At 42.1% G+C, this 10,478-nt stretch overlaps 1 protein-coding gene across 2 annotated transcripts; it reads right to left on the bottom strand.

Annotated features, from left to right (window-relative positions):
• Window positions 1-1,278: 1,278 nt before the first annotated feature.
• hp1bp3 (heterochromatin protein 1, binding protein 3) lies at window positions 1,279-10,251 on the bottom strand. 2 transcript variants are annotated; one of them, XM_030418542.1, is made up of 13 exons: window positions 10,099-10,251; window positions 9,546-9,626; window positions 8,137-8,314; window positions 7,351-7,413; window positions 7,089-7,245; window positions 6,852-6,995; window positions 6,358-6,417; window positions 5,828-5,967; window positions 5,271-5,361; window positions 4,667-4,826; window positions 4,441-4,552; window positions 4,123-4,290; window positions 1,279-2,827 (listed from the first exon to the last, which is right to left on the bottom strand). In XM_030418542.1, the coding sequence occupies exons 2-13, from the start codon at window positions 9,610-9,612 to the stop codon at window positions 2,251-2,253; spliced, it is 1,917 nt and encodes a 638-aa protein (XP_030274402.1). In that variant the 5' UTR covers window positions 9,613-9,626; window positions 10,099-10,251; the 3' UTR covers window positions 1,279-2,250. The 2 variants fall into 2 exon arrangements, with proteins under 2 accessions (XP_030274402.1, XP_030274403.1); XM_030418543.1 differs by lacking the exon at window positions 7,351-7,413.
• Window positions 10,252-10,478: the final 227 nt, after the last annotated feature.

Below are 10,478 nucleotides of genomic sequence, written 5' to 3'. Positions count from 1 at the left end.
TAGTTCCATTTCAGTGATGTTGTGTTTTGGTGCATTTATGATATAATAAGAAGTAGCCTTCAATAAACAGAAATAAAGCAGCAATACAGAACTATATATGTACAAATTAAAAAGTAGCCTCTTTTGATAATAAATAAAACTTATCGTGGCAGCCTAGCTTTTGAAACAGTAAAAGTAAAAAATAAATAAATAAAAAACAAAACTTCCAAGTGTGTTAATCCTTCTTTCATCCGCAGCCACATGCAGCAGTCAATCCTCAATCCTGGAGCTTTGAGCATAAAACACACTGATATCAGCTCAGGATCACTCAGTTAATCACAACTTGATGGAACAGAAACCAGTGTGTGTGTGTGTGTAGGGTGCACATGTTTACTGACGGAGAATGAAAGAATCACTGTCGGCTGAACACAGTGACGACATCCATGTAAAATCTCAGAGCCACAGGGAGCCAATGCAGGTCGTCTGACCCTGTACAGGGGGACCACATGTCTACGTTATCCAGGAGCAGTCCCTGTTTTTATCTAACTTTCTACATCGACTCCTAACATATGTTAAACTTTTTACTACAACACATTAACCTGACAGCTTTAGTCACCAGCTACCTTTCAGATTTCACATTTTTTTTTGCCTTCAGGTGTTGAGAGCTTCTTAAACTGAATAAACTCTCGCCTGTTGGATTAGCTGGAAAATGCATCGTCACAAAGCTGAAATCAGGACGTTTTTCTGAGACCATGAAATGTTGACTTTAGGAGGACAGCCACACGTATGATGATCTTATATAAAAAGATGCATTCATGTAGATTAAACTGCCCAACAGCATATTAAGTGATTCAAATGAGCTTAACTTTAAACATGCACCATAGTTTATCACAAAATAATAAAATAGTTATTAGAATTCATCACAGAATGTCTGCGATTGTAAACTTGACTTACTCAAGAAATGAAACAAAGCGTTTTCAGGAAAACATCTCCTTGGTTTTCATTAGTGTTAATAATGAAACTTTAGAGACGTTTAACAATTAAAATCAGGTGAATCATCTATATCGCTCAGTCAATCATTTAAACACCCGGGACCCCTGCCTGTCCCAGAAACCCTGTTAGAAAGCACCGACCCAAAACCTCCATGTACCAAACTAATCACGTATGACTGATAAACACGTCTAAATGAAAAACCTGACACTACTTTAAGTTCTGGAATAAAAAAACCAAATGCGTCATTACGTTTTTTTTCCCAATGCTCTCCCTGTACACAATTAAGAATAATTTAACGAACAAGAGTTTACAAATATAGCCATTTTATTAATGACTTGAAAAAAACAGCTTAACAACACAAGGAATACATGCATGCAGGGTATGTATGAGCTAGTATCCTCCTTTGTCTTATTCACAACACACATTTCTTACAGTTTGGTACTGAATTACAGTTGTGAAGCAATTAAATCGATTTATGTATATGCTTTTTTTTTTCCTTTTACACACACATATCAAAAAGAGACACTTTTTTTTCCCCCTAACGTTTTTAAAATCGATACTGACATAGTGTTTTTATCCTCTGTTAAGTTGTCAACCCGTCACCTGCAGGCCTAATCTTATTCTCAGGGCCTTTTTAAACGTTTTAAATAAACAAAATATCAAATCAGCGTTAATTAATGAGGACACACATGGATATAAATTCAAATTCTGGTGCAGTGCTGCGTGGCCAAAACATTGTAATAACCTTAAAATCTGCATTTTATAAAACATTAATATCATTAGTAACGGTTCAACCTTTTCAACCCATAATTGAACTTAAAAAAAAAAAAGGGGACGTTTTCATTTTTAACCCCCCGGAACACTGATACTTTGCTTCATGTGATATTAGGAACGTGTGCTTCCAACACCTAAAAGATCTGATGAGGAACAGATATAAAAAACGGAAGTCACTACATGGCTCTAGTTACAGTTTGTTGGATCTTGCTATGCTTTCCTGATCTGGCAGCAGGACTCACATCTGTTTTTAAACGGCAACGCTAACTGAGCTTTTCTACACATGGTGAATAAAGAGGTTCAGAAACTCTCAACGTACAGTAAACTTAACCGGTAAGGATAACGTTCTTATTCTACAATAGAAATAAAAAATAAAAATAAACTACTGCCCCGTTAAAAAAGGGAGAAAACAAGGATATAAAGAGAGAGAGAGAGCACTGAAACAAAAGCGGCAGACTGCTGCATATTCAGAGCGGCCCAGTCCGTGGCAGCCGCTCTCTGGGCTCAGTTTTTCCCTCTGTTGGACTTCCGAGTGGACTTCTTGTTGCTCTTTGCCCCCTTTTTGACTACGGCTTCATCACTGGATGACTCTTCACGTTTTGCCTGCCTGGACCTACTTTTGGGCGCTGGCTTTTTAGGTGCAGGCTCGTCCTCATTGGACGACTCTGCAGACTTGGATCGCTTGGACCCCCTCTTTATCGTCTCCTTTGCATCCTTAGACTTCTCCTCCTTCTCCTCCTCCTCCTCCTCCTCCTCGTCGTCCTCCTCCTCCTCCCCCGACGACTCCCTGTACACCGGTCGCTTGGCCCCTCTTTTGGTCATCTTTTTCACTGCCGGCGTTTTGGGCTTTTTTGCAGGAGCTCCTCTCTTGACAGGTGTGGATTTAGATGGCGTTTGTGCGGATTCCTTCTTAGACGCCGTCTTTTTCCTCGCCGACATAATGGCTGAAGTGACTGCTTTCTTGGCCGGAGACTTCTTTGTTGGGCGTCCCCTTCCTCTAGCTTTCGACTGACTGGCGCTCCGAGACTTCTTGGCTGGTGGAGGGCGACGTGCTTTGGGTGGAGGCCTCTTCTGAGATTTCCTAGAAGTAAATAAAACAGGCAGCTGTTACTAAGTGGAAGAAGAATATAATTACATACAAATCATAAATAGGTGCAAGGCTATTTGAAAAACAGCAAAGATGTATTTAGTAACGCCTGCACATGGACTCCAAAGCACAGATTAATTTGAACAGACAACATTACATAACTAATCTTCTTCTCCAAAGACAAGTTGTTTTTTTTTTTTTTTAAAGGAGTCATCACCTGGTTTTTTACATATCCAGTCCCTCTTGGATCAATTCTTAAAACTTATTAGAAATTATTATTTTTTTTTTTTAAAATCAAACATAGAGCTTGTTCTGGCCCTTTTTCATACCGCGACTTTCTCACGTGAGATTATGCGCGAGGTTTTGACTGGTTCGGATGTGCATTGTATTAATATGTAATGAGGCGCGCGTTGATTGGCCGCAGGAAGGACAGAGCCGGAATGGGGGGCGAGCCTGCATGCACACAGACTCCAAAACATAAACAGCCCCGTCATGGCGCACACACTAAATGACGAACCTTACGGAATTCAGGCATTTATGTACGAGCCAGAATCAGGAACCGAGAGTGAAGAGGCAGAGACGGTGGAAGAGACACGTTTACAGCAGGACGTCTCTGAATGGTAAATTCTTTTTTTTCCCCGTCTTACTTTTCACACTCGTGTTTTACATGTAAGACCTGAGTTTTAATGCTGGTGGTGACGATGTATGGCGTGAAAATGAAAGAGAAATAAGCAGATTCGGCGTGCTCACTCTGGCTGAGGACGGCTGTGAGCCGATGCATATGCAAGTAGCCTCCTGTGGTAACGTCACCACAGGAGAAGAGTCAAAATCTCGTGCTTTAGGAACGCGCACTATTGTGCGCTATTCCTGTTCGGAAAAAGAGCCAAAGCGGAAAAAATAACCCACTTTCAAACTCCAGCTTTTCAGGCAAGTTTCAACAGAGGTCCAACACCAATATGCATGATTTAACGAGAGAAATTGCGATTTCCGGGTGATGACTCCTTTAATATCTTTACTCCAAGAGGATTGAAGAAAGAATATATGGTGCAACTTAACTGGCTCTCGATCCAGATTTTTACTTGGGTCCTCATCAAATTAAATTCACTCATAAATACCAGTCACCTCAACAATCATGCATTATTTCCTGGAGAAAAGAAAAAAAAAAAAGAAAGCTAAAAATGATCGATCTAGGTCTACTGTGGGCCGAGACCCTCCACCCAATACTCTTCATCATTTATAACACTTAAGCGACTATAACTGTGGAGAAACTTTAGGCTAAGCACACCCACCTCCTACGTGAGGGTGCATCATCTTCAGACTCCTCTTCCTCCTCCTCTTCTTCCTCTTCCTCCTCTTCTTCCTCATCAGAAGAGTCGGCCGCCCGCCTCCGCTTGGTTGGAGGCGCAGTGGTTTTGTTCTGAAGCTTTTTGAACTTGTCTGGGTACAGGGTGGTAGGGCTGAGGAGAACAACACAAACAAAAAGACGTTTACAAGCTGTGAGTTTGTGAATTAAAAATTAAATTAAAGCCTGGCTTAAAACTGAAATAATATTTAAAAGGTATGAAACAGTTAAATAATTGAACTCTATCCAAAAGCTGTTGTTGTACCTGGGGTAGAAAGGGAACGAGAGCTGGTAGGTGCCTGTGAAGCCGTGACCGGTGATCTGATCCATCCAGCCGAGTACTTTACACTTCGTCAGGGTCCTCCTCAGATTGGCCACTGAAGAAGAGAGTTAAGCTTTCAGTATCGCCATTTTGGGGCGAATAAACCTTGTTGTTCAAAAGGTCATCGTGTATGTGTTCAGAAACTAGCAGCAGAGAGAGGGAATCTTACCTAACTGGTACTCCTTTCTATCCTTGTTGGCGTCTACTAGGTATCTGCGTAGAGTTGTGAAGCTGCAGGTTTTAGGTTCATTCATGGCTGTGATGGCGGCTGTGATGGCGTCCTCCAGGTCGCCGCCCTTCAGCAGGATCTGGTTACCAGTTCGCTTCAGCTGTGAGGGACAGATATTAACATTTTCAGGATATTGGGTCATCTTTTCACAAGACTGAAACTGTAGCTTCTCAACATGAAATCAGTTTTTTAATGCTGCCAATATGACAATAAGACAGTAGACCCAACATAGGCACTTGACAAACATTAATTCCTCCCCGGGTTTAATGTTTTACAGAGAGTATTACCTGGAATCTTTATCTCACAATATCTAATTCTACTGAAGTAGTGTAACACAACAATGATGGCCGAGCTGGCAGTGTGGATCTTTGTCAGGGCTGGAAACAAAGCAGATCCTCACACAAATGCACAGATAATGAAGAGGAGAGTGAGGGTTGCAAATTTCTCTTCCCCAGAGTTGGACATTATGTGCAACCAGGTGAGTCTAAAGACGTGATTCAATCTGGAAGAAAAACGAAAAGGGCAGTGTTACAAAGAGCTTTACCTGAAAAGTCCCTGTGGCTCCTTTCCCGGTGATTTGTCCCAGTTGTCCTCTCTCCACTGCCCTCGCCAGGGCTGACTTCAGGACTTCTGGCCTGAGGACCAACCAGAGTTAATAAATTATTCATATATTCAATGGAGACAACTTTAGACAGCTCTTTTTTGTAAGTCTCTGAGCCACAGACACCCGAGGAACTCATAAAACTATGTGTGACTGTGTCATCTTTGAGGTTACCTTTCTGAAAACTCACTTTAAAACACATTATTGCTGCAGTTTTTACCTTTTTAAAATTGGTTGATACATTTTGAATGATTGCTATTACTGTAGTGATGAAAAACATGTTATACTTCTATTTTATTCCAGTTTTGACCAGGAATTGATTAGTCTGCTATTATCAAGGAAATCTGCCATTTCAGCTTCATTTCATAGCTCCATATTTTGTTTTTTTCTGGAAACTTATGACACTTGATGTAAGACCTGCTAATAAAAATAAGTGGTGAATCAACAATGAAATTCTCAAACAACATTCAATAGGGAAAAAGTAAATGTGATGTCCGTACCTGTTTTCTATGTTGAGGCTGGGGAAGTGCTGCTCAAGGTATTTCTTGATCAAGTAGTAGGACGCCTCTTTGGGCTCACAGAGCCGAGTGATGATGAGTGGAAGAGCGTCTCCCAGAGACTCAGACTTCTGAGCAGCTTTCTAAAACACCATCCATTTACAGACATGACGATTACAACCAAACACATCCCAGTCTCATAGGGGAAAATGGGAAAAGGAAACTGTTGACTATATAACATAAGCTTTAGATCGTTACATAATGTACTGTGATCTCCTACTGTTGAGCACAAATCAACGAAGAAACACTTAAGTCCAAACTAGGATAGACAGGACTGAAACTTCATTCGTGACTTAAAGGAATAGTTTGTTATTTTGGGAAATGCACTTGTGTGCTTTCATGCCGAAAGTTAAATGAGAAGATCAATACCACTCAAAGTGTAGCTTAGCTTATCTCAGAGACTAGAAACAGGGAAGCTGATGCTCCCTGACAGGAAAATACACAACGCACTGCCTCCCTGTGCTGTAACATACCTTAGACGACGTGGACTGCCTCCCAATGGCGAAGGTTCCTGAGAGACCTTTACCCTTCAGCTATGAGAGAGACGGAGAAAAAAACAAGAGTAAACAGACCTCACTCGTTTCCTGGGTTTCTAAACAACATCTGTGACATAGACTGTTCATAAAACCCTCAACCGGACACAGATTGTCCAATCAAAGCTTAGCTATAATATCAAGATTCTGATTACTTGAGATGGTTTCAATACTAATTTTTCACCACATTGATATTTTTCTCTCCTCTACTCTGGAGGAGTAGCCCCACCTCCTCCAGATGTAAATCAACTCAGATGATGTTGTTCTTTACACACAGTTAACAAGCTGTGTTACAAAAAAAAAAATCACAGTTTACAAGTGGAGTGGACCATAAAGACCAGTCAATTACAATTTATATCATGTTCCACTGAAACAAAGCACATGTATTTTACCAGTCCTGTGTTGCCCATATATGATATATTAGAGATGATTACCTGTCTGATGTTGCCCTTCTCCAAATGTTTCTTCATTGCTTTCCTTATGAGAAACTTCTTCTTACTAATCTCCATCCCCGGGTATTTCTTCACAATATATTTCAGGACGGACTTGTACGAAACTCCAGTTCTGTCGTTACAATCCTGCGAAGAAAAGTAAACAAGAATTCGCACCGCTTGCTTTTTAAAACAACGAAACAAAAAAAGGTGGCTGCTGTGTTGAGAGTCTGCACACACCTGAATAGCTTCGATGATGATACTATCCACTCTGTGCTGAGTGCCTGCAAAGTTGGTAACAGGAACTTTTTTGCTGGCAGTGACGCTAGCCCACGCAGGAATCGTCCGTTTCACCTTCTTGGATTTGGACTTCTCGTACTTGTAGCCGTCCTTCAACCTGTCGCCGAAAGGAGCAAGACACAAGTTCAGTGAAGTGGGTCGTTTCTTTAGAAGCGATATTTCACTATGATCGTTACCACCCTTATCTTTATCACATCCTCACCTTAGTAGGAGAACATAGCAGTGTGTTGCACACTGTCCAGCCGCGCAGTCCTTGCATTTGTCACTTTGTCCATTTGTCACCGATGGGAAAGACAAAATGAAGATTTAGAAGGTCTGTCTTAGTGATCACCACGGTCATTTGACCCTGACTGAATTGCTACTGTACTAAACTAGATGCAAAAAAAAGTTAAAGTTTATCAAGGTCTTTGTCAAGGTCTGGGAGAAGGGAAGGAGGAGACATTACAAAGATTACAGAGTTATGGGTCAAAACAAAAGGTTGTTACTTTCTCATGACAAACGTTTGTACATGAGGCTCGTGATGAAGTCCAAACAACTGGATCACCTACATTTAACTGCAGGGGCTTTTTCCTAAAATTTGGTAAAGATTTTGCCTAATTTTATATTTGCATATGTGGGAAAAAAACAAAAAAAGATATTTTAAACATTGTTCTGACTGTCTGTAGCTTGTAGTACATAATGCTGCTCTGTCTTTTCAGATATGAGCTAAGCTGCTAATAAATCATCAGACTTTCATGACGACAACGGCCTCTCCTCCTGGTCTCCCCCAAGACTGCGGACAAAGGGACTGGTCCATCTGTCTGATATCTACCTACTGATTATGACTGTGACAGGTCACATCTTTTGGAAACGCAACACGACAGCCATGGGAGGGGCAGTCTGCCGTTATCCAGCAGAGGTAAGGATAATATAAACAGATAAAAGTGCTATCAGAGTGAAATATCGCAATGTTCTCAGAGTTGCAGACTCGCTCTCTGGTGAGACTCACTCTTTCTTATCCGCCCCCTCTCCTCCCTTCTCCTCTGCGGCTCCTTCAGCTTTCTCTCCATTCTCTGTGGGCTCCGTCTCACCCGTGGCCTCGGCCTCCTCGACCTCGGCTGTCGCGGCTGAAGACGCAGCCTGCTCCTCGTCAGCAGAGGGCGACTCCTCCGAGGAGGCTTCAGGCTCTGAGAGGAGAGAGCCATTGGAATCAAGTTAAATCAGAAACACACAAGGACAGTGCAAATAATGTTTTTTTTCTCCACTACAATTACTTTTTGACTTTATACCTTTATTTATAGACGACAGTGTAGAAGAGAAAACTTTTTTTTTATCTGGGTACCCAGAGCTGAAGAGCAGCCGGCCCTGAGGACCAAAGCTCTTGAATGTGTAATTAAAAACTGTAATATTAACACTGAACTACTTTCAATACAGGAATAGATGTTGACAAGTCAGGTTCACTAGATCATCTCATGTAAGTATTCACTGGCCTGTAGATATTTAAACTACTAAATATACAGTTTATTATATAAGAGAGTAAAACATTACTCAGTTAACACATGAAATGTTCTAATCACAAATCATCGCAAGCATCAATTCCTGCACTGTATTCTTTAAAAACAAGAAGTTTTCACCTCAGCCGATACTGACAACATATGCTCAGATTCTGATCTATTATTGGCCAATATCACCCTGCTGATATATCGGTCGTGCTCATTAAAATACCACGCTGAGAACCATTCATGACTGACTTTTCCACTATGGAAACTGTCTGCTGTTTTCTATTTTTGTTTGTTCTGGTTTGGGGAAAAATGTGAATAATTATATGCAATGTGGCGAACAATTTGGGTCATTATGTTAGAACTCCCAAATAAAGATTCCCCAACATATTTAGGCTCATTTGGAAGTAGTTTGAGACACGCTTGAGAGCTAACATGGGACGCAGAGAGAGCACAACATGCAACAGAAGTCTCCTGCAGGAATCTAACTTGAGGTGCTGCGGTTGCATGATATGCATCTCAGCCACTGAAATAGCAGAATTTATAGGACTTCCCCATCTTCAAGGAGAGCTTAAAGGTCAATGCCAGTTGTTTTCCTATTCCTGCAACTGACTTTAGTTGTGTTGTGTCTGATAACATAGTGACACACTGTTTGGCCCTGTGACTGCTGATATCCTGCTGATTATATTACTCTTTTGATTTGCAAGTGCTCAGGATGTTGCAGTAGTTGATTCTGACAGCGTGTTAAATGTGTTTCTGTGGAGGAGGCATGTAAACACACACTTGGCATGCCCACACATCCATCTCCAGACTCCATAGACAGCCTGGGCTGTGAATGGGTCCTGTGACCACAGTGGAACCTGTGTCAGAGATGATGGTGCGTTCACGGGTCCTTAGTTTAAGGCACCCCTGGCCTAACCTTTCTCTGCTGCAGCGGAGGGGGCCTTCTCCTGGGTTGGAGTCGCTGCTGCTCGGCGAATCGGCATCACACGAGATTTACCTGCATGGAGGAAATAAGACGTATCTGAACACCGGGAAAGCACGTTTTGCAACCTTACCGGTGTGTTGGCCCCAGTCTGTGTACGTGCGTGGTTAGAAATGGCGAGTCTGCCAAACCCACTTCATTCATTGAGGCCCATTATCGTCAGAAAGAAAAAGGTGCACTTGTAACGGGAATTAGCTCAGAACAAACCACATCCTGCGCCGTGCACGCCGCTCTGGCTTAGCCGCCTGCATTCGCCGACAACTCTCGATCATTTTCACAGACGCCAGGACATGAGTTGCCAGAAAATTTCGGCAATTTCGCCATTTTGTCTGTTGGCTTTTACACACAGTGATGGCGTCGCACAAGGCAGATTAAATTCTTTTCAGTTGCATGGAGTACAAACGGCTGGCCCGTGCTCCCCTCCAGCATCGTCACCGTGCAACCACACATTCAGCTCATGGTGGAACATAACGCGAGTGAAACTTACCTTGTACTTGTCCTGAAAAAGTGAGTTACTTTGGGGTAAATTTCAGCACGATCCTTTATTTAGATTTCTCTGTTTACGAGCCCCGCCCCATTAGGACCGTTGGTCACGTCGAGGCGTCACACGGTACGTCGAAGGAATCCCACTGTCATGGCCGCCGACACCAACCGTTCAAACCTTTATTTATTTCCTCATGACGTTGAAGGCATCACATAAACACACACCAGAGCAAATGTACTTCAGTCAAGAGTATCGCTATCGCCGCCATTGTTGAGCTTTGGCGGATAGAGGCTAACGAAGAAGAAGCTAACAAGCAAACTGTTCACCACAAAGACTTCTTCCCATTTCTTCCAATGTCCTCTTTTAAAACGCTCAAACACGAT

Source organism: Sparus aurata, chromosome 6 (genome assembly GCF_900880675.1).
Source record: "Sparus aurata chromosome 6, fSpaAur1.1, whole genome shotgun sequence".
Lineage (NCBI taxonomy): Eukaryota > Metazoa > Chordata > Actinopteri > Spariformes > Sparidae > Sparus > Sparus aurata.
Note: the sequence above shows the minus strand (reverse complement) of the source record. Positions and strands in the feature narration are given on the sequence as shown.